Raw genomic sequence first — 24000 nt, 5'->3', positions numbered from 1 at the left:
GAGGAAGAGGAGAGGGATGAGGGGAGGGGGATGAGGGAGGACTGAAATCAAGGTGAGGGTCGTCAGGCGCCATGAGTAGACAGACAGACGACAGCAAGGTCAGTCAGCGGCGCCAGGTCAGTTCTCCTCCCCTGACGCCGCCTCTGGATCCTGTTGGCAAGGCAGTGGCGTGTTTCTTTTTATCTTTAGAATTCAGTTTTGTGTGTGTTATATAAATGCATTCAGACAACACGTAGTAATGCATTGTAGCTGTGATTTTAACTTCTGTATTTTTTTTATAACAAAGGAGACAACTCAAGGCCACACAAAAAATTAAACAATATAAAAAGCCCGCTACTCGCTGTTCCTAAAAAAAAGAATCCAAAGAGGTTGCCGAAAGAGAGGTTATAAGTTATTGCTACATTTGGAGTTTTATATTAGTTTTCGTGTTGGGCATTCATTGAGGTTTGTTTCAATGTTTACTGAGTTATATAAGTGCATTTCAACAACATAAAAATAAATACAAGTTGACTGTGATTCTAGCTTTTCAGTATCATGCAATGTTATTAAATTTGCAGCTTTATATGTTTGTTTTTTGTGTCCGACTGATGTTGAGGTTTATTTCAAAGTGTACATGTTTCTGTTTGTTGTCCATAAACTAACAAACTAACAATATACACAAGCCAAACGACACGAAGGAAGTATTTAACGTTATTAGACTTTTGTTACTGTTTCCCTTTTCTCTTCACGGAGGGGTTAAATTACGACAGTTTTTTCTATTTGCTTTCAGGTTGTCTTCTAAAACGTAAAACCAAACAGAAAAGCAAACTTCTATTCAGGGTCACCCCGTAGTCTGCTATAAAGTGTGGCAGAAGAAGGAAAGCATCGTTACATAAATATGGGTAACTCTTTCGTTTTCCCTCGTTGCCTCGCCTTGTACAATATTGACCTTGTCTCCTCGTCCTCCTCCTCCTCCTGTTCTTCCTCCTCCTCCTCCTCCTCCTCCTCCTCCTCCTCCTCCTCCTCCTACTCTTCCTCGTCCTTTTCCTCTTCCCCCTCCTTCTATACCTCCTCCTTCTTCTCTTCCTCCTCCTCCTCCTCCTCCTACTCGTCCTCGTCCTTTTCCTCTTCCCCCTCCTTCTATACCTCCTCCTTCTTCTCTTCCTCCTCCTCCTCCTCCTCCTACTCAATCTCGTCCTTTTCCTCTTCCTCCTCCTTCTCTTCCTCCTTCTCCTCCTCCTCCTCCTCCTCCTACTCCTACTCAATCTCGTCCTTTTCCTCTTCCACCTCCTTCTATTCCTCCTCCTTCTTCTCTTCCTCCTCCTCCTCCTCCTCCTCCTACTCGTCCTCGTCCTTTTCCTCTTCCCCCTCCTTCTATTCCTCCTCCTTCTTCTCTTCCTCCTCCTCGTCCTCGTCCTCCTCCTTTCCTTTTCTCCTTTTCCTCTCCTCACTCGTCCTCCTCCTTTCTTCCTCCTCTTCGTCCAGCTCCTTCTCCTCCTCCTCCTCCTCCTCCTCCGTCTTCTCTTCCTCCTCCTCGTCCTCGTCCTCCTCCTTTCCTTTTCTCCTTTTCCTCTCCTCACTCGTCCTCCTCCTTTCTTCTTCCTCTTCGTCCAGCTCCTCCTCCTCTCCTCCTCCTCCTCCTCCTCTTACCGGGTATCAGAGTGTTGCAGGAGGGTACAGAGGAACATTACACAAATCAACACCTGCTACATTCTTGGTCTCTCCCCACCCGCCTCTGTCATCATCATTTCCCTCCCCTCCCTTCTCCCTCTTCCGTCTGCTGCGCATCACTCCGGCACCGGGGCGAAAGCAAAGTGGTAAATTACGTAATAAAGAAAGAAAGAAAGTGCTCTCCAATTTGTCTTTCCCAGTACTCCCATGGGTAGTTTTATGAGTTTAGTGATACTCCGACAAGGCTTCTGCACCATGAACGTGAACAACACTGCCCTGACTAAGCTCATTTATTTATTTTTATTTTTTTATTCATTTTTTTTACAGCAAAGGAAGCAGCTCGAGGGTAATGAAAAAACAATGGAAAAAGCCCGCTAATCACTGCTCCTATTTTTTTTACATCAAAGGACACGGCTCAAGGGCAACATAAAAAAAAAGCCCACCCTATGTATATAAAAGATTAACGAAGAGTGGTCGAAAGAGAGGTTGATTTGAACCGACAGCGTTTGAGCATAATGTCTAACCAACAGAATTGAACATAACGCTTTGATTCCGGCCGTTAGCGTTTATGAGTGCTATAAAACGGGCTAATAAATAAAAATTAAACTGGAGCTGTATTAATTGCTGCTGTTTATCATCATCCGACGGTGAAAATAACGAGAGATCATTTTTCACTCCAAAATATGGGGCGCCTTGCTGACAACGCATTGCTCATATAACAGACTCCTTCCACTACTTCACAGACTTCATTCCAACACGACAGACTTCAAAAACGACAGACACACAGACACACAAACTTCCAAAATGACAGACACACAAACTTCCAACACGACAGACACACAGACACACAAACTTCCAAAATGACAGACACACAGACTTCCAACACGACAGACACACAGACACACAAACTTCCAACACGACAGACACACAGACACACAAACTTCCAAAATGACAGACACACAAACTTCCAACACGACAGACACACAGACACACAAACTTCCAAAATGACAGACACACAGACACACAAACTTCAAAAATGACAGACACACAAACTTCCAACACGACAGACACACAGACACACAGACTTCCAAAATGACAGACACACAAACTTCCAACACGACAGACACACAGACACACAGACTTCCAACACGACAGACACACAGACACACAAACTTCCAAAATGACAGACACACAAACTTCCAACACGACAGACACACAGACACACAAACTTCCAAAATGACAGACACACAGACTTCCAACACGACAGACACACAGACACACAGACACACAGACTTCCAAAATGACAGACACACAGACTTCCAACACGACAGACACACAGACACACAAACTTCCAAAATGACAGACACACAAACTTCCAACACGACAGACACACAGAGACACAGACTTCCAACACGACAGACTTTGTTTCAGCGCATTCCACATACAACAAACTCAACTTCAACACTTCCGAAATCACATGCTGACTACTCATTCCACATTCAACAGACTCATTCCATCACTTCACATACATCATTCCAAAACGACAGACACACAGACAGACAGACTTCCAACACGACGGACTTTGTTTCAGAGCATTCCACATACAACAAGCTCAACTTCAACATTCCCGGAATCATATGCTGCCTATACTCATTCCACATTCCACAGACTTCATTCCAACACTTCCTGGACTCCCTGCTAACAACACACTACGTACAGTATCACTCCATATAACATACAACACATATATACAACTACAACTACATATATCAGACTCCACTAAAGCACTTCCTGTCTGCGTCTGAAAAAAATAACTGATACACTGAATTCTCCGTAGGACCTGAAACCAACGTTGCCAGATTGTCTTACTCAGCCTCTTATATTTACCGACTTCCGACCCAAAAACTGTTTCGTGGACCCTAATAAGGAGATTCACGTATGATTATCGTTAAAATAGTTAATTCATGATGTTTCTTGGCAATAGTTAGGCGTCAGAAACCGGTAAATACTATGCTCTGAGTACGACAATCTGGCAACGGTGCCCGAAACTATATTTGTAGACAGACGTGCATGTACGGGTGAAAGTATTAAGCTTTGTGATGCGTTGACTGTCCGTGTCCGTTACACCTCGCCCACGCTTTCCTTACCAAATTACGCACCTCCTTTTCCCCTTATTACTCCCACTTTACATGTGACGTCATTCCTTTCTGCTCTCAGCGCGATCATGTCATCATTGCCCGAGACGCGAGGTGAGGGGGTGCGCGCTCTTTGATGGCCAGGGAAGGGAGACGCTGGGAATATGGAGTAACAGGAATGCAGTAAAGTGGAGATGCTTCAAGAGGTCACGCCATTCAGAGCCATATTCTTAAACTTTTATGCGTCCAAGCAATAGCACACACATCTGACAAGGCTTTCGTAGGAGTTGTGGGCGTTTCCAGGGGTAGTTTTGTGACCCTGGTGGTAGTTTGACAAAGTTTCCTGAGGTTTCGCCATTTAGAACTATTTTCCTAAACATTTCAAGCACACACAGCTGACAAGGCTTTCGTAGGAGTTGTGGGCGTTTCCAGGGGTAGTTTTGTGACCCTGGTGGTAGTTTGACAAAGTTTCTTGAGGTTTCGCCATTTACAACTATTTTCCTAAACATTTAAAGCACACACATCTGACAAGGCTTTCGTAGGAGTTGTACAGGGCATTTCTATGGTGGTAATTTCACAATGCTTATAAGGGTTTCGTCATTTAGAGCCATTTTCTTAAACATTTCTGCACACAAGGACACACGCATTAAACCAGGCTTTCGTAGAAGTTGTGGGAATGAGCATGGGTAGTTTCATGACCCTGGTGGTAGTTTGACAAAGCCATTTAGAGACATATTCTTAAACACTCCGGGTCCCCAAGCACACACACATTTGACAAGGCCTTCGTAAGAGCTGTGTTAGGCATTTCCATTGGTATTTTTATGAGCCTGCAGGGGTGGTAGTTTAACAAAGCCATTTAGAGACATATTCTTAAACACTCCGGGTCCCCAAGCACACACACATCTGACAAGGCCTTCGTAGGAGTCGTGTAAGGCATTTTCTTGGGTAGTTTTATGAGCCTGGTGGTAGTCTGACAGTCTCTATGAGTCTATACCATAAGAGTATCAAGGCACCTCTCCAACCGACACTGACTCTCCCTTCTGGCTATTCGGACTATACTCCTTTTGGTGGATCACGGTTAGGTTGGTTTTATAAGACTTTCGCTTCTCACATCAACTATTTCTAAAGGTCAAAGAGGGGGTCAGTCGGCTTCTAATGAGTGTTTCTTTAGTTTCACGGTACAGAAGAAGGGTCAAACTACCACCAGGGTCATAAAGCTACTCCTGGAAATGCATACAACTCCTACGAAAGCCTTGTCAGATGTGTGTGTGCTTGGGGACCCGGAGTGTTTAAGAATATGTCTCTAAATTGCTTTGTCAAACTACCACCAGGGTCATAAAACTACTCCTGGAAATGCATACAACTCCTACGAAAGCCTTGTCAAATATGTGTTCTTGGGCGATGGTATGTTTTATGATACGACCCGTAGTTTCATTTCTGCTTTTGTTGCCCCTGAACTGCTTCCACTGCTGTACAAAAAACGAACGTGGAAAAAACACTTATGAGAACCAGATAAACCTCCATTTCGTTCTATCTTTTTTAAATTGATGATGTGAGGAGCGGAAGAGTCTTGAGATACCGTGCGTGAGAGGAACAAAAACGGTGTAACTGGTAGATCGTCGTTCCTTTGTTTCGCTCCCCAACTCGAGAGGAAAAAAAAAAAGAAGTGCACAGAAACACACACAAAAGGAATGTGAGTGTTTCATAACTCCCGCTGACTAATGCAAATAACGAGGGACGCAAGGCAATGGAGAGAAGCAGGAAATTGGAAAGAGGATGAGAAAAATAGGGAGAGAACGATAAGTTAAGATGAAAGAGGTTTATATATCACTAAAGAATGCCTGACCAACGAAACACACACACACACACACACACACACACAGATGATAAATATATTGATAGATGACTTCAAATTTGTAAGTTCTATAAAATACGTCTACTATAAATCCTAAACATTAATGTAGTATTAGGGATGGATCCAAACATAAAAAAAAAAACATCCCAAGAAACCTAAATAAAAAAACATGTTATATAAATGAAAACCACCATCAAAAGAATCCAAGATCATCATAATCAACACACACACACACACACACACACACACACGGGGTACATTATCACAAATCCCGGGCCAATCTCCTGCCGGGTGGGGGGCGTGGGGGGCGTGGGGGATGAGGGGGAGGGGGGGGGGAGTGGCTGTGGGATTGGCCTGCGAATTACGGAGGCGATAAATGGCTTGTCTTCAACTCCCCCCCCCAAAAAAAAAAAAAAACGAATTGAAGCCAAGAGGTGGGAAGCTATCGGTGGCATTTTATAATCAATTTCAACCCGAGACTTTTCAAAAATTAAATCCGCAACGTAATCGAATTTGGCCATTTTTTCCCCCTCTCTCTCTTTTTTTTTTTTTTTTTTTTAGCTTTCTATATCCTTTGTTTTGAGCCTTTCTTCTTTTTCTTCCTACATATGTTTATTTTGTCTTGCTAATGATGCGTCCTGAAGTCCTGCGTCTGGGAGGAGGGGGGGAGGAGGGGATAGGGAGGGAGGGAGGGAGGGGGGGCTGCTTAGACTAGAGGGTCGTGTGGAGAATAAACGAAATCTCTCTCTCTCTCTCTCTCTCTCTCTCTCTCTCTCTCTCTCTGATCCTCCTCCTCTTAAATCGTTAGCCTCTTGACACATATTGAAGCTACTCTCTCTCTTTTTTTTTTTTCTCTCTCTCTCTCTCTACTTTCTATGGAGCCTCTTCTTCCTCTTCTTTAGTCTTATTCGGCCACCTCCTCCTCCTCCTCCTCCTCCTCCTTTTCTTGCCGTTTCTTTTAGATTTTTTTTTACTTCTCTTGACACATATTGAAGCTACTCTCTCTCTTTCTCTCTGTCTACTTTCTATGGAGCCTCTTCTTCCTCTTCCTTAGTCTTATTCGGCCACCTCCTCCTCCTCCTCCTCCTCCTCCTCCTTTTCCTGCCGTTTCTTTAATATTTTTTTCTTTCACTTCTCCTTTCATTTTCCTTTCGTTTACTCACTATTTTCTCCTCCAATTCTGTTTTTTGTTCTCCTCCTTCTTCTTCTCTTTCTCCTCTACTTCCTCCCCAGTCTCCTCCTCCTCCTCCTCCGCTTCGTCCGCCGTCTCCTCATCTTTCTCTGCTACTTCCCGAATGCCAATGTCCTTCATGAATACGTTAAGCAGCCGATCCTTATCCCATCCTCCTCCTCCTCCTCCTCCTCCTCCTCCTCCTCCTTTTCCTGCTACTTTTTGTTTTCCTCCTTCTTCTTGTTTTTCTTACCCCAAAACAACAACACAACCATCGCCATCGTCATCACCACATCCTCCTCCTCCTCCTCATCCTCATCATCATCATCATCATCACCATCAACTTCAGCCTCCTTTGATCTCCCCTCGCCCCTCACCACTCGCCGAATGGTGGAAAGTTGCCGACATGCTGCCCAGATCTTCAATCATTCCTAACTTCAGTGAATTCGTTCAAGTGGAGCACCGGTGGGAAGCATGGGAAAACAGGAGTCGCATATCACGGCAGCCACTATATATAAAATTCGCCTGCTCCACTAACGGGCTGGGGTCGTCCAAGAGGTCCCTCAAGAGAGCCTACCGGCGCTATGGGCGGCACCTAAAATAAATATAAAAAGCATCACCCGCTGCCGTCCTCCCTAACCGTCACTGCCTCAGCCTCTCCCTCCGCCATCAACAGAAGACGCAGAGGAAACATGGGAACATGGAAACATGAACCAACAGGCAGCAGAAAGCCTATTGACTCATCACTCCAGACGCAGCAAAGAGACGATCATTGTGATTTTTAAAGGAATTGATTGTTTCCGCACTAACCACTACTGGAAGAAGGCTGTACCAGTGGCGGACAACTCTGTTAAAGAAATAACTACTGTCGAAAATGAAGAGGAGGAGGAGAATGAAGGAAGAGGAGGAAGGGAAGAAGGAGGAGAAGGAGGAAGAGAAACATAAGAAGGAAAATAATTCATGTGAGACATATTATCATGACTTTCTCGCTTCCATTAGAGTGTGTGTGTGTGTGTGTGTGTGTGTGTGTGTGTGTGTGTGCTACACACACACACACACACACACACACACACACACACACACACACACACACACACACACACACACACACACACACACACTTGCCCCCTCATGTGCGATGTTTTTTGGTGTTGACAAGGAAAGTCACTCGGTCAATCCTGCCCCGCGACCTGAGGCGAGTTACTTGTTTTAATGAATAGCTGAGTGGCTGTCTGCATTGTCCTGTGCATGTCCGCTGTTCAGATTAAGAATAGGAGGAGGAGGAGGAGGACTAGGCGCAGGAGTAGAGGGAACAGGAGGATCAATAGGATGAGGATGAGGATAAGAATGAGAAGGAGGAGAAGAAGGAGGAATAGGAAGAAGAAGAAACACACACACACACACACACACACACACACACACACACACACACACACACACACACACACACTGAGACTAACAACTTGCTCACGTAAAAGTTTGTCAGAAAAAGGGAGAGGAAGGGAGAGGAAGAAAGCAGTAAAGAGTTTCCTTCCGCCGATCTCTTCAGCCGAACGAGCCCCAACAGCAAGACAAGAGGAAAACATTCAGCCTGGAGGCAAAAAAAAAATATAGGAGACGAAATTTATGAGAAAGGAAAAGAAAATGAATACAATGAATCGCTACCTTGTATCAATGCTCTTAACTTTTTATTTATGGTATTTAGGAAGCAGCTCAAGGCCAAAAAAAAAGTCATAATGAGAAAAAAAAAGCCCGCTAAACATTGCCCGTATAAAAAAGAGTTCAGTAGAGTGGCCAAAAAAGAGGTCAATTTACTCTTTCAAAACAAGGAAAAACAACATAGAAGGAACTGTCATTTACTAGAGCTAACTTTATGGTCCTCTCATAAACACAGAATACACTAGTCGAGATACACATTGCAATTTCCGTTTCATGTAAGTCTATCAGTCCCTTACATGAAACTGAGGCCTATATATTCTCAAACATTTATAGGCTTACACTCCCACGTTTGCTAAGGCAGTCAGCATAATTTATCAACATCCTCTTTGTTAATCCCTTTAGCTCATTTAAATATATGTTGCCCTTTTAGATATATAACACTGAAGAAAGAGGAAAAAATAGGTTGCGGGGAAGTAAGTAGCGGGCTTTTTTTCACATTTGTTGCCTTTTGCCTTGAACTGACTCCTCTGCTGTAAAAAAAAAGGGAATTGTTTACTTAAAAAAAAAATAGAAAGTGTAATTGGTTGTTAATTAAATGAGAAGAAAAATAATAGTGGAGAGGATGAAACGTATTGTGCCGAGGAAATGAGAGGAGAGGAGAGGCGGATGCTGAATGAGAAAGAAAGATAAAAAGGCCGGCTGGTTAATGAGGCCGCCCGAGGGAGGAGAAAAATGCAGGAAATTAGATGGAGGAGAAAACACGTGGAAGAGAATGGTAAATAAACAGAAAGGCCGCGCATTTTAAGTTCAGGACAACACATACCAGGCCAGTGCAAGCAAGAGGAGGCAGAGCGTGTTGACCCAGCTTATCCCTCCACATAGTCAAGCTTATTACGCCACATAGTCAAGCTTTTTCCACCACATAGTCAAGCTTATTCCACCACATAGTCAAGCTTATTCCACCACATAGTCAAGCTTATTCCACCACATAGTCAAGCTTATTCCACATTTCTGAGTCACACCACAGACGACTGGCCACCATGATGTTACTTGTCAATCACCCAAAACTCAAATGTAGTTATTATTATTATTATTATTATTATTATTATTATTATTATTATTATTATTATTATTATTATTATTATTATGAGGCGAATCAAGTAGAGAAGGAGGAGTGCAGATACTATAAGCCGCCTGTTCAGCGTCCCCCAAACCCCTGAGACGCCGAGAAAGAGAATATGAAAGTAGGAGGGATGAGAGAGGAGAAAGAGAAGGAATGAATATATAAGATTAAAGAAATGGAGGGACACAGGGGTAGGGTAATGAATATATTGAAAAACAAAACAAACAAACAATTAACAAAGAACCAAGAAGTAAATACAACAACTCAAACACGACCAATAACGGTTGATCAGTAATCGTGTTCCTTCAGGCCTGGTCGTGATTTTGTTCATGCGTTTGTTCGTCGCTGCAGCACACGGCTCGTCACCTGCTGGGATGGCACACTGAAATAAATTCTCTTTGTTTACACTAATTTAATTCCGCGGGGTCAGCTTTCGCTTTGTAATGAATAAACTAATGACGAGGTGACCTTTGCTGTGTTTTTTGCGCCCTCTAATCTATCTGGCCCTTTGTTAATTAAATAGAGGGCCGGCAAATGTTGTTAGCCTTAATTGAATCAGTGCTAATGCAGTATAATGTTGAAGCTAACACCGAGCTTTGAGTAATGACCTTTTCGCGCTAAGCCAAACACCCTTTGTTCATTTGTGTTCAGTAGACTCGCTGTATTTACACGCGAGTCAGTGTGTGCGGGGCCTCCTACGCTTCCCTCCCTCCGGCCGGGGCAACACAACGACAAGCCGCAGCAACACCGTCTCGCCAGCCTGTCATGCTCGTAACAAATGACTTCACCTTCGTCCCGTTCGTGCCATGGAAACAACACACACACACACACACACACACACACACACACACACACACACACACACACACACACATCACTATTAAATGCCCTTCACTCTTTCTTCGTTATCTCACTCTCCATTAAGCTTTCATTAACTCTCATAAAATTTTGCGACTGGAAATTTGAATTCTTACCGATATGTCGTGTCCGCTTTACCACCAATTTTTACTGTCGAGGAAACTAAACGCGCTAGAATACATTTTCAATTTTCTCTTTGATGCACGGCCGTGAGGCACAAAGTGAATCGTAGAGTAAGAAATTAAAATAAATAAATAAATAAATAAATAAACAAACGTGTCCTGGCCGCTCATTCTGATTCTGATTCACAGATAAATAAAGATAGAAAGATATACATACATACATACATAAACAAATAGATAGATAGATAGATTTGGGGAGGCGGTGGCTGAGTGGATAGCGTGACGGTGCCACGTTCAGGACGACGCTGGTTCTCGCCCCGCCCGGTGCCACAAGCTGGGATTTTTCAGTCACCGCCGAGTGGCCTAAGACTACCCACATGCTGTCCAGAAGACAGCTTATCAACCCGGACTCTAGATTCTAGGATCAAAGATGAGCTCCGGGGGGCAGCATTAGTCAATGCAAGATGGCGCCTCTATAAACACTTGCCTACGCCACGACGGGCTGGGGCCGACAATCAGGCAGGCCCCATCTAGAAAGCCTACCGGCTCCATAGGCGAATACGTAAAAAAAAATAAAAGATAGATGGATATATATTGGTTGATAGATATAGATAGATAGATATATAGAAATTAACAAGTGTTTGAAAATATATCTAAATAGAAAGTTTAATAAATGAATATACAAACATACATTTCAAGACAGGGAATGCAGGAGCAGAGATTAGCAAGTTTTTTTTATTTTGTTTTTATTTGTTTATTTCTCCTGACTGTTTCGTTTACCACACACCAAAAAAGAATGAATTGGTGGTAAATATAAACATAATCATTGTCCTATTTGCTTGCCTATCGCAGTGAGTCATTAGGGGAGTGAGGCAAGTTCAGGGACGAGATAATAATGGCCACACGACGGACGCCTTTGTGGTGGTCTCCTTTCCGGGATGTTTAAGGAGTGTGTTTTCGGCGCGGCTCCGGTCCTTTGTGCCTCGCGGGGCCGCTCAAAACAGTTTTCTCATTTGTCTTGCATTCTTGGGCCTCCTTGCAAACAAAGCGACGTAGGATTCTTTACAGGAGCAGCGAGTAGCGGGATTTTTTTTTTACTATTGTTGTTTCCTTTTTTTTGTGCCCTTGTGCTGTCTCCTCTGCTGTAAAAAAAAGTAATCTTTGCTTCCACGGACTTGAGACACAGCCCAGATGAGGACGAGGAATGAGCCGGATGAATGGACAGATAAACAGATGAATAAGATAGAAAGACACACATACAGACACACAGACACACAGATAGATAGATAGACAGACCCAGCTAGTCTTTGCTACCACAGACTTACTTGAAACAGAGCAGACGAAGACACGGAATGAGGCGGATAAATGGACAGATAAACAGATAAAATAAAGATAGAAAAACACACATACAGACACACAGATAGATAGACAGACCCAGCTAGTCTTTGCTACCACAGACTTACTTGAAACAGAGCAGACGAGGACACGGAATGAGGCGGATAAATGGACAGATAAACAGATAAATAAAGATAAAAAGACACACATACAGACACACAGACACACAGACAGATAGACAGACAGACGCAGCTAGTCTTTGCTCCCACAGACTTACTTGAAACAGAGCAGACGAGGACACGGAATGATAAATGGACAGAGAAACAGATGAATAAAGTTAGAAAGACACACATACATACATAGATAGACAGATAGATAGATAGATAAATGGATAAATAGATAGAAAGACAGATAGAGAAATTGAGAAATATATGGAGATAATTTATATATAGAGAAACTCATGCAGTTTAACAAATAAAAATACAAACATACATTTAAAGATGGGCAATTATTGATAGTTAAAAAATCCTACAAATGAAGCAATTAAACAGATAGAAAAAACAAACAAACAGGGGGACCAGCGAGCACACACACACACACACACACACACACACACACACACACACACACACACACACACACACACACACACACACACACACACACAGGCGCACGCACACACTAATTCATTTCACGCTCCGAGCATAAAGCACAACACGAGTGCATATTTTTCGCCTGCAATATTTCTTTTCCAGCTTATATATACTTTTTCCCCGCCTTTAATAACGAATCAAGGTCTAAATTAACCGTCACCTCTTATTATGCATTCACTTCCCTGTTTATGATATTCTTTCAAGACAGTTTTTTTCATTCACTTCTTATTTCTCTCATTCCCTTGACAGCTTTTCATTTACTTCCGTCATTCTTTATCTTCGTTTAGCTGTTATTCGTTCACTTCGTTTTTCTCATCTTCTTTTAGACAGTTTTCATTTACTTCATCATTTATTTCCCTTCATTCATTCACTTTCCTTTCCGCATTCCTCATCTTCTTTTAAACAGTTTTTCATTCACTTCGTCATTCCTAATACTCTTTCTTGTCGCCAGTTCTTCCTTCCCTTCGCTGTTCCTCATCTTCATTAAACAGTTCTTCTTTCCCTTCGTCATTCCTAATATTCTTTCTTGTAGCTAATTCTTCCTTCCCTTCCTTCCTTCCCTCCTCATATTCATTAAACAGTTCTTCTTTCCCTTCGTCATTCCTCATATTCCTTTTCCAGCTCCTTTCTTCCTCTAGTACTAACTTCTGATGAGGTGATGAGAAGGCAAAGATTCGTCACACTGATCTTTTTTTTTTTTTTTTACAGCAAAGGAGACAGTTCAAGGGCGTAAATAAAAATAAAACAATAACGAAAAAGAAAAGCCCGCTACTTACTGCTCCTGAATAGAGTACAGAGGAGTGGCCAAAAAGAGAGATCAATTTCGGGAGGAAAGGTGTCCTAATACCCTCCTCTTGAAAGAGTTCAAGTCGTAGGCAGGAGTTAAGTTTCAAACATCAACGTGAGTCGTGAGATAAAGAAAGCAATTAGGCGACACTAGCTTCGAATCTGCAGAGGAATACGGAGCCGATGATCAAGACTAGGAACAGGAAACGGAGGAGAGAGAAGAGAATGGTATGACAAATGAGGAGGAGGAGGAGGAGGAGGGTATGAAAAACGAGGAGGAGGTGGTGGAGCGTTCTGAAGAGGAAGGAATGAAAGGAAAGGACGAGAAATAGGAAATGAGAGAGAAGGGTATGCTTAATTAAAACGAGAGGGGGGAAGAGAAGGAAAACGAGTAGGAAAAGAGGAAAAGGGCAATCAAGAGGAGGAGGAAATGGAAGGGAAGGGTAGACTGAGGGGAAGGAAGAGAATGAGAAGGAAAATGAGTGATAAAAGAAGGAACAGCGGTAGAAGGAAACAGATATGATGGATGAGGAAAAAGGAGAGGAAGGGGAAACTGCAAATCCCTTTCCACCTTTTAAACTTCCAACATTATTCCTTTCCTCATCCTTCCTCTTCTCTCTTTGCTCATATCTTCTTTTGATCTTGCTTTCCACACCATTTCTTATTCTTTTTCTCAGTTTCCTCCTGCTCCTCCACCTAAACCTTAACCTTCCTCTTCTCTCTTTGCTCATATCTTCTTTTGATCTTACTTTCCACACCATTTCTTATTCTTTTTCTCAGTTTCCTCCTGCTCCTCTTTACGTAAACCTTAACCTTCTTCTTCTCTCTGTTCTCATATCTTCTTCTGATCTTGCTTTCCACACCATTTCTTATTCTTTTTCTCAGTTTCCTTTTGCTCCTCTTTACGTAAACCTTAACCTTCTTCTTCTCTCTTTGCTCATATCTTCTTTTGATCTTGCTTTCCGCACCATTTCTTATCCTCTTTCTCAGTTTCCTTCTGCTCCTCCACCTAAACCTCAACCTTCCTCTTCTCTCTTTGCTCATATCTTCTTTTGATCTTGCTTTCCGCACCATTTCTTATCCTCTTTCTCAGTTTCCTTCTGCTCCTCTTTACGTAAACCTCAACCTTCTTCTTCTCTCTGTTCTCATATCTTCTTTTGATCTTGCTTTCCACACCATTTCTTATCCTCTTTCTCAGTTTCCTCCTGCTCCTCTTTACGTAAACCTCAACCTTCTTCTTCTCTCTGTTCTCATATCTTCCCTTCTTTTGCTCTTACATTCTACACAATATCTTATCCTCCTCCTCTTCCTCCTCCTCTTCCTCCTTCTTCCTAAACCTAAAAATAATAAGCGTTGCCACATTTGCATTAATTAACCAGAATTTGAGTTTCGAGGCGGCGGCAGCGGAGGAGGAGAAGGAAGATGAAGATGGTGTGGAGGGGGAAGAGGAGGAAGAACAACAACAACGACATAACGACAACAGCAACTAAACGACGACTACAAGAGGAGGAGGAGGAGGAGGAAGAGGAGAAGGATGATCAAGGAAATACTGGCTAGATGTTGGCTGACTTAGATGATAATGATGGGAAAGAGGAGAGAAAGAAGAATATCAAGAAAACAACAACAACAACAACAACAACAACAACAACAGCTACAAAATAAAGACTAGAAGAGGAGGAAGAGAACGATAATAAGGGAATGGAATGATAATGATGGGAAGAGAAGAGTAACAACGAAAAAATACAACAACAACTGCCACAAAATATCAACTAAAACACGAGAAGGAAGAAGAAGAAGAGGAGGAGGAGGAGGAGGAGGAGGAGGGAGATTATAATGATGCATAGAAGAAAAAAAAGCATAAGAAAAGCTACAGAACAAAGACTATAACAACAACAAGAGGAGGAAGAGGAAGAGAACGAAGAAGAGGACGAGGAAAAGGATGCTAATAAGGGAAACTCTCGCTGGGTGTAGAATCCCTAAATGTTGAATACTGCAGAAGAGCTGAGAAGTTCGCGTGGGGCCCCTAAGGAACGCCGCGGGGCCTCGAGGGAAGGAGAGAAGGCTGCTGACTGGCTGGCTGGCGGGCTGACGGGGCATACTCCTCCTCCCTCACCCGCCCAGCCCCGCCCAGCCTCCTGTCAACGCGGTGATTTATGGAATTATCTCATTACGTGAAAATACATGTTGCGAGGAAAAGCAGGGCGGAGCTTGTGATTTATCGAGACAACCGTAGCCAAGGAGGAGAGAGAGACAGGCATTTGGGTTTGGCTAAGGTAAAGTGTTTTCCTATGTTTTCTTTTTTGTTTGTTTTCATTGAGTTTTACGAGAGAAAGGTTGGTTATTTTGGTTTTGTTAAGTTAGAGCCTTTTACAGCCATTTGTTTGTGTATTTATCCTCATATGTTTTATTTTTTCAACAGAGAGAGAAAGGTTAGTTATTTTGGTTACAGTCATTTGTTTTTTGTATTTATTCTCATGTGTTTTTTTTCACTGAGTTTTAGAAGAGAAAGGTTGGTTATTTTGATTTTGTTAAGCTATAGCATTTTACAGTCATTTGTTTTTATTTTTATCCTCATATGTTTTATTATTTCAGAAGAGAGAGGAGGTTATTTTGGTTTGGTAAAGTTACGCCCGTTTCCTGTCAGTCTTTTCTTTTTCTTTTCTTCACATTTTTTTTCTCACTCATCTTTAGGAGAGAGAAAGACAGATATTTTCTTTTGTTTTGGTTACGGTCTTCACCTGCCGTTCCTGTATCATTATTTCTCACTCTTCCATTTTTCTTTCTTCTCTTCAATCTCTCACTCCCTTTTTTCTCTTCAAATTCTCGTTCTCCATCTCGTTCTTGGCAGATATTTTGGTTTGGATAAGTTACGGCCCTTTTCTGCCTTTCATTTATTATATTTTTCCACTCTTCCTTTCTTCTTTCTTTCCTTCCTTCATTAACCCCTGTTACTGCTGCTTCGCCTTCCTCTTCATCACCCTCTTTTGTTTTTTTGTTTTCTATTCACGGTCCTGTTTTTCCTTCCTTTTCTCCTCTTCTTACTTTTCTTGTTCCTGTTCTTCTTGTTCATGTTCTTCCTCTTCATGTCTTGTTCTTGTATTTGTCCCTATTGTCGTTCTTCTGTTTATTCTCCTCCTCCTCCTCCTCCCTGTCAGCAACACTCTTTCCGCCAGTCGTCTCAAATCTCATCTAAGTCTACGTCTTCAAACTTTTGTAAGCCTCAAAATCAATGGTTCATCATACTGAAATGGACATGATACATTGATTTCACAACCTTGGCGTCAGAGGGCACGAACGAACGCCTCACCTGCCAGGATGTAAATGAACGTTCCAACAGCCCTCCATCTCGCGCCTGTAACGTTTTTTTATTCATTTAATTTTTTTTTTTTGCATAGCCATCATTATATCGCCGACGCGGAGGCTAAAGTAAAGACACTGTGTTTACTTAATGAATAATATGGAGAATGTGTGTCAGTTAAATAATGTGTCAGTTAGTGTATTAGTTAGTTAGTTAGTGTGTTAGTGAGTTAGTGTGTTAGTTTGTCAGTAAGTACGTGAGTTAGTGTGTCAGTGTGATTGTGATTCGTGTGTTAGTTAGTTGGTTCGAGTGTTAATCAATTAGTGTGTTAGTTAATGCGTTAGTCTGTTAGTGCGTTAGTGTGTTAGTTAGTTGGTTCGAGTGTTAATCAATTAGTGTGTTAGTTAATGCGTTAGTCTGTTAGTGCGTTAGTGTGTTAGTTAGAATGCTGAGGATCCCTTGTGACTGTTGGACCAGTAAGTACTCAGGAGAGCTCTCACACAAACATCTCTACTCAAAGCAATCAGGAGGAGACAGCTTACGTTCTTGGGTCGTGTCCTCGGAGGCCAAACCAACGAATAACTAGTTCTAAAGTGCAAGACTGACGGACGGAAGCGGACGGGTCAAGAGGGAGACGGATACTAATATGCGTAGCTACTGAAGTGGAGGGGAATCGAACGCACACGCCTCTCATCCAAAGGGGGGTGAAAAAGAGAGAGAGAGAGAGAGAGAGAGAGAGAGAGAGAGAGAGAGAGAGAGAGAGAGAGAGAGAGAGAGAGAGAGAGAGAGAGAGAGAGAGAGAGAGAGAGAGAGAGAGAGAGAGAGAGAGAGAGAGAGAGAGAGAGAGAGAGAGAGAGAAGAGAGAGAGAGAGAGAGAGAGAGAGAGAGAGAGAGAGAGAGAGAGAGAGAGAGAGAGAGAGAGAGAGAGAGAGAGAGAGAGAGAGAGAGAGAGAGAGAGAGAGAGAGAGAGAGGCGGAGAGGCAGCTAACGGAGCGGCAAACCTACTAACTCTGTCAATATTTATATGTATTTTCTACCTCCTGTCAGCTCCATTTGTAACCTAATTGTGTTGCCAAGACGAGGAACAATCAGTGTTTTTCTTTCTTTTTGTTATTTGTTACGGTCGTCCGTGGGCCAGTTTGGGACCTCATTTGTGTTCCCTGCTTACCAAGGGTTGTTTTTCCTTACACATGCGCCTCCTCAGACACCGGAATCAGCCGTTCAAGGCACTAGAATGCCTTGGCAGTTTGCTTTACAGTTTTAACGATCCATCTCAAAATTTTTTGAAGGCCATTCTGAAGCTGAACTTCCCTGTGTGGTCTTGAAACATTTTTTTTGTGTGTGTTTGTGTTTGCCCGCGTTTAGCAGGTCTTTTCTGGAGCTATTTGCGTCTCCTGGACCTGTTGTTTAACTGTAAATTAAAAAAGAAAAGTAACAAAGCACAGAGACTCACCTATGACGCCGACGATGAAGATGAGGGCGAAGAGGAAGGGCACCAGGTAGGTCTCCAGCCGCTGATGGTAGGGCACGGGGCCGACGCTGGAGCCGCTGGAGTTAGCCAAGAGATCAAACTCGGTGTCGTTCCCGTGCCAGGTGGTGCTGTTAGTCGTTTCCAAGACGTCGTCTCCGCTGCTGCCGCCTGGCCCGACCCCCGCCAGCGAGAGAGTGTTCGCTGTCACGTTCACCGCCGCCATGACGCGTCACTCTACGACACTCCTTATAGTGAGAGTTGTATCTGTCACGTCACACGACTCACTCCTTCCAAAACACGGACATGACTTATCAGGTCCCGGTGTTCCGAGGAGTGGCAGGCCGTCACCACTGCTTCAGGTCCACGCGGCGTCTCAACACTACGCACGCACTGCCACGCTACTGCACCTTTAGCACTCTCGCCGCAGCTCCTCGACGCACCGCCAAGGCCAGCCCACGCCAGCGGTGAGCCACTGTGCTGTGCGGAGGTAGCTCGACACCGACCTACTGCCTCGCCTTCCGCCTCATTTCCTCACCCCCAAGACCAAGCAGAAACGGCCAAACCCCTCCTGAGGCTGTCCCTACGCTCTTGTTCTGGTCTTTTCTATTTCCCTCCCGTGCCCCTACCTAGTCTTGGTTTACCTCACGTCAGGTCTGATTACTTCCAGGTGACACTGCAAGGGCAACATCCTCCTTTCCGCCATATTTCCCGTTTAACAAAAGTGTTGACAGACTTTGTAGTTTCCCAGGAGACGCGCGCTTTCACCACGCGACAGGCCGAGTCAGGTTCATTAGGGGATGTTATTATTAAGGCAGCACACACCGCGGGCCGCCTTGGTCTCCGGGGACACACGGGTCGCCTTCACTCAGGGGAAGTTTGTCTTTGCTGATGCGAGGTGACGGTGGCGGCGACGCTGCGTGGACGGGCGCACCTGTTGTGAGGAAGACACGAGGTTATTGGCTACTAAATACCAAACCTAATGAGTGAAGAAAGCAAGGAAGATGCAAGAAATTCATGTCTACACAAATAAGCGGACAAAAGTGAAAGAAAATAAGAGGTTTCAGAATATAAATAAATTGCATAATCACATTTGAAGAGCAATTAGACTTCAAATATGTCAGCCATGAGGAAGAGAATGACACTGAAGAGAACACTACACTACAGCTTCATACGTTATGTTGTGAATGTACGTAGATGTAGAAAGAGGTACAAAGGAATAATGTTAAGTTCAGTGGCGGGGCGCTGCAGTAAAGTGGAGGAGGGAGAGTAAATGTAGGCCGAACAAAGCAGAGCGGAAAAAGTGCCAATCAAAAAGTGGAGTGACGGAGAGACATGAAACGAAGGGCCGGAATGTAGCACAACGACCGAGTAATTGACGGAGGGGCGGCTGGTAAGAAGTCGGACGCCCGCGGTGAGTTCGACGAAAGAAAATAAACCGAAAAGAGTGAAGGACCCGTGAAAATGTGACGTGAGGGCAAGGCTTGTAATACTGAGGTAGTGCGCCGGGTAATGGCTGTGTGGTTGAGGGTATGGATAAGATATAGAGAGGACAGCTTGGGTGAATTCGAGGAAGGAAAATAGACCGGAGAGAGTGGAGGACCCGTGAAAATGTGACGTGAGGGCAAGGCTTGTAATACTGAGGTAGTGCGCCAGGTTATGACTGTGTGGTTGAAGGTGGGGATAAGATATAGAGAGGACAGCTTGGGTGAGTTCGAGGAAGGAAAATAGACCGGAAAGAGTGGAGGACCCGTGAAAATGTGACGTGAGGGCAAGGCTTGTAATACTGAGGTAGTGCGCCGGGTAATGGCTGTGTGGTTGAGGGCGGGGATAAGATATAGAGAGGACAGCTTGGGTGAGTTCGAGGAAGGAAAATAGACCGTGAGGGCAGGCTTGAATATGAGGTGTAGTGCGCCGGTGGGGGCTGGTGTGGTTGAGGGAGGGGATAAAGATATAGAGAGGACAGCTGAATTCGAGGAAAGAAGAAAAGAAGGGTGAAGACCCAATGAAAATGAAATGAAGGAAGAGGAATACTTTGGAGGTGGCTGGTGCCGTGTAATGGCTGTGTGGGAGGTTGATGGGGGATAGAGGAGGGGAAGAATTGACTAGAGGAGAGAAATAGACCGGAAAGAGTGGAGGACCCGTGAAAATGTGACGTGAGGGCAAGGCTTGTAATACTGAGGTAGTGCGCCGGGTTATGACTGTGTGGTTGAGGGCGGGGATAAGATATAGAGAGGACAGCTTGGGTGAGTTCGAGGAAGGAAAATAGACCGGAAAGGGTGAAGGACCCGTGAAAATGTGACGTGAGGGCAAGGCTTGTAATACTGAGGTAGTGCTTCGGGAAATGGCTGTGTGGTTGAGGGCGGGGATAAGATATAGAGAGGACAGCTTGGGTGAGTTCGAGGAAGGAAAATAGACCGGAAAGAGTGAAGGACCAGTGAATATGTGACGTGAGGGCAAGGCTTGTAATACTGAGGTAGTGCTTCGGGGAATGGCTGAGTAGTTGTGGGTGGGGATATGATATAGAGAGGACAGCTTGGGTGAGTTCGACGAAAGAAAATAGTGAGGAACCAGTGAAAATGTGACGTGAGGGTAAGGCTTGTAATACTGAGGTAGTGCTTCGGGAAATGGCTGAGTAGTTGAGGGCGAGGGTAAGACAAATAGGCCACGGTGCGTCGAACTCTCAGGCAGAAACGGCACAGGTGAGAAGACTGTAGTGGTAGGAGAGCAAACAACACCTTTAGATGAGCACCTGATGGCGAGGGTTAGATATAAGGAGGACAAGGTGCGGTGAACTCTCTCTCTCTCTCTCTCACTCTCTCACTTTCCCTGGCAGAAAGGGTAAAGGTGAAAGCAATGTCGAAGAAGAACACATTACAGCTGGGACAAAGAACACACAGAATAATACTTTAGCAGGAGAGATACAGCGAACAATGTTGCATAAAAGGTGCCGGAAAGATCAACGCCGAGGATGAAAACACAGAACACCTGGAGCACAGAACAATACTTGGGAAAGAGAAACAAAGCGCAGTCAGACAGATCCAGGAACACAAAACAATACTTGAGAATATACAAAGAGGAATTCTGCATAAGGGGTACCGGTGAAAGCAGCCTCGAGGAAGGAAAACAGAGAACAGCTGGGACACTTACACATAATACTTCAGGAGATACAATGAGCAAGCATACAACACCTGCAACACTGACTAGCACTTTAGATTTTAGAAGGAGAGACATAACGAGCAATCTAGCATATCCAATTGAAGTGCAACACATTAGCTGATGAGGAAAGTTAACAATCAGTGAATCTGTAATGGGTCGTCCCCTCACTGAAGCTCGTCAAGTAATCACATCATTTGGCGCAGAGCTGAGCGTCGAAATAGGAAGCGAATTACAATGAGCGGAATGCCATGTTGAAATAGTGTTTAATGAAAATCCCGCACAGGTCTTGAATCTTTGAAGCCTCGTCGCCTTGTCTCGTTACGTAATTACATCACGGAACGCTGAACGAGACTCTTGGGTCGGTATTATAAGACACACTCGCTTCTCATATCAACTATTTCTAAAGGTCAAAGAGGGGATCAATCGGGTTCTAATGAGTGTTTCTTTAGGTTCACGGTACAGAAGAAGGGTCAAACTATCATCAGGGTCATAAAACTACTCCTGGAAATGTCCCAAACTCCTATGAAAGCCTTGTAAAATATGTGTTTCTTTAGGTTCACGGTACAGAAGAAGGGTCAAACTACCACCAGGGTCATAAAACTACTCTTGGAAATGCCCAAAACTCCTACGAAAACCTTGTCATATATGTGTTTCTTTAGGTTCACGGTACAGAAGAAGGGGCAGACTATCATCAGGGTCATAAAACTACTCCTGGAAATGTCCCAAACTCCTATGAAAGCCTTGTAAAATAGGTGAATTAGGGAGATGAAATGTCTAGTAATACGACCCTTGATCACCCGAGTTGTCTTTGAGTGGACGGGGACGCGGGACAACAGGCCGGTGACGGGAGTGTTGAGTTATCGACACGGACTGTTTGATGTCGAGCCTTTCTTTGACTGGGATGTAGCAGCGAGAGTCATGAACAGAGTGTCTTTGAGCAGAAACAAGTAATTGCCAAATGGGAAAGCAAACTTCAGCGAGCGTGACGAGGAAACAAACGACGGATTTGTAAGTCCTTTGGTTCTGTGTGAATTGCTTGGCAGATCATCTTGTATATGCAGAGTAAAATGGAATTTCCTGTAATAGTGGTTTTTCTCTCATGCGATCGACGCAAGTGCGCACAATGACACGCGCGGGCAAGCACGCACACACACACACACACACACACACACACACACACACACACACACACACCACAACTAGAACTAGATATAAATTATTCATCTTATCTTCAAACAAACATTTTATTTATTTTATTTTTTATTTTTACTGAAACATGAAAATAGTAGATACACACGAGTTTTTTTTCCATAAATGATCACTACTTGAGAAACATTTCCAGCACAGATGACTGAGAATATTAAATATAAAACCTAAGAGCATTAGAATATTGCAAATCATCCTGCACACAACACGAAGGCATAAACGCACGGAATATGTAGGGCATGTGGGGAAGAAAGAAAGAGAAAGAAAGAGGGAGCTAATGAAAACGATACGAACAAAAAGCAGGATAAGGAGGAAAGAGGGACCGAAAAACGTAAATAAGGCTGTAAAAGAGAAAACGAAAGAGAGGAAAAAAGTCACTATAAATCACTGCTACAACATAAAGCGATCACCAGGAAAGGGTCACCAGAACACCGGAACACGAGGAGTCAGTAACCGGCCAGTCGCCCCGCTCAAAGCACCTCCTGAAAGCCCACCTCCGCCATCTGTCTTCACCTCCAGGAGACGCACTCACCAACCTCTCGAAACTTTTGGCCGCATTTACACGCTCCACATTCACCCGAGTTTGCACATGAGAGGAAAAGGAGGAGCAGGAAGAAAAGAGGGACGAAACAGGGGAGGAGGAAGAAAAAGGTAAGGAGAGGGAGTAGTAGGAGGAGGAAGAGTAGAGAGGAAAGAAGAGTAGAGAGAAGAGTAGAGAGGAAAAGGAGGAACAGGGAGAAAAGAGGAACGAAGCAGGGGAGGAGGAAGAAAAAGGCAAGGAGAGGGAGCAGTAGGAGGAGGAGGAGGAGGAGAATTTCAGCGGCAATTACACTCACCATATTCAGTCGTGTTTGCGCCGACGACAAAAGAGGAGGAGGAGGCGCAGGAAGAAAAGAAGGACGAAATAGAGGAAGGGGGAAAAACGCGACGGGGACGAGGAGGAGGAAGAGGAGGAGGAGGAACGGAGGAAGGAAAGAATTACAGCCGCATTAACCCACCACACTCAGCCGTGTTTGCAGGAGGAATAGAAAGAAAAGAAGAATGAAGCAGAGGAGGAGGAGAAAGAGGAGGACGAGGAGGAGGCAAAAGATGGAGAGGTGGAGGAGGAAGCGGAGTAAGAGGAGGAGGAGAAGGAAACGGTAACCGAGGCAACCTTTGTATATACTCATAATTCAAAACTTTTTCAACGACCCAAAAAATCATGTCTTTCGCAACGCTCGTCTACATTTTCTACTTTTTCACTTGGATCTCCTCCTCCTCTTCATCCTCTTTTTCCTAATTCTTTCTCGTTTCCCGCTGTCGCTCTTTCAAGTGTGTGATGTGCTTATTTCTTTCGATCAGTGTTGTCTTGGAAGCCTTCTATTGTTTTCTTGTTAAATGTAAATATAATAATTTTAGTTGTTGTAGTACTTGTTGTTGTTGTTGGTAGTAGTGGTGTTGGTGTTGATGGTGATGGTGCTACTGTTGCTATGTGTGTGTGTGTGTGTGTGTGTGTGTGTGTGTGTGTGTGTGTGTGTGTGTG

At 43.9% G+C, this 24000-nt stretch overlaps 1 protein-coding gene across 3 annotated transcripts in view; it reads right to left on the bottom strand.

Moving 5' to 3' along the window:
• LOC126998460 (neuropeptide CCHamide-1 receptor-like) overlaps positions 1–24000 on the bottom strand; it is a 135293-nt gene that overhangs the window by 6299 nt on the left and 104994 nt on the right. For all 3 annotated transcript variants that reach the window (XM_050860178.1, XM_050860186.1, XM_050860169.1), the window contains exon 4: positions 18099–19047. In XM_050860178.1, the coding sequence (XP_050716135.1) occupies positions 18099–18339 (241 nt within the window). In that variant the 5' untranslated portion in view covers positions 18340–19047. The remainder of the gene's footprint in view (positions 1–18098; positions 19048–24000) is intronic.

Source organism: Eriocheir sinensis, chromosome 2 (assembly GCF_024679095.1).
Source record: "Eriocheir sinensis breed Jianghai 21 chromosome 2, ASM2467909v1, whole genome shotgun sequence".
Lineage (NCBI taxonomy): Eukaryota > Metazoa > Arthropoda > Malacostraca > Decapoda > Varunidae > Eriocheir > Eriocheir sinensis.
This window is presented reverse-complemented; position numbering and strand designations above follow the sequence as displayed.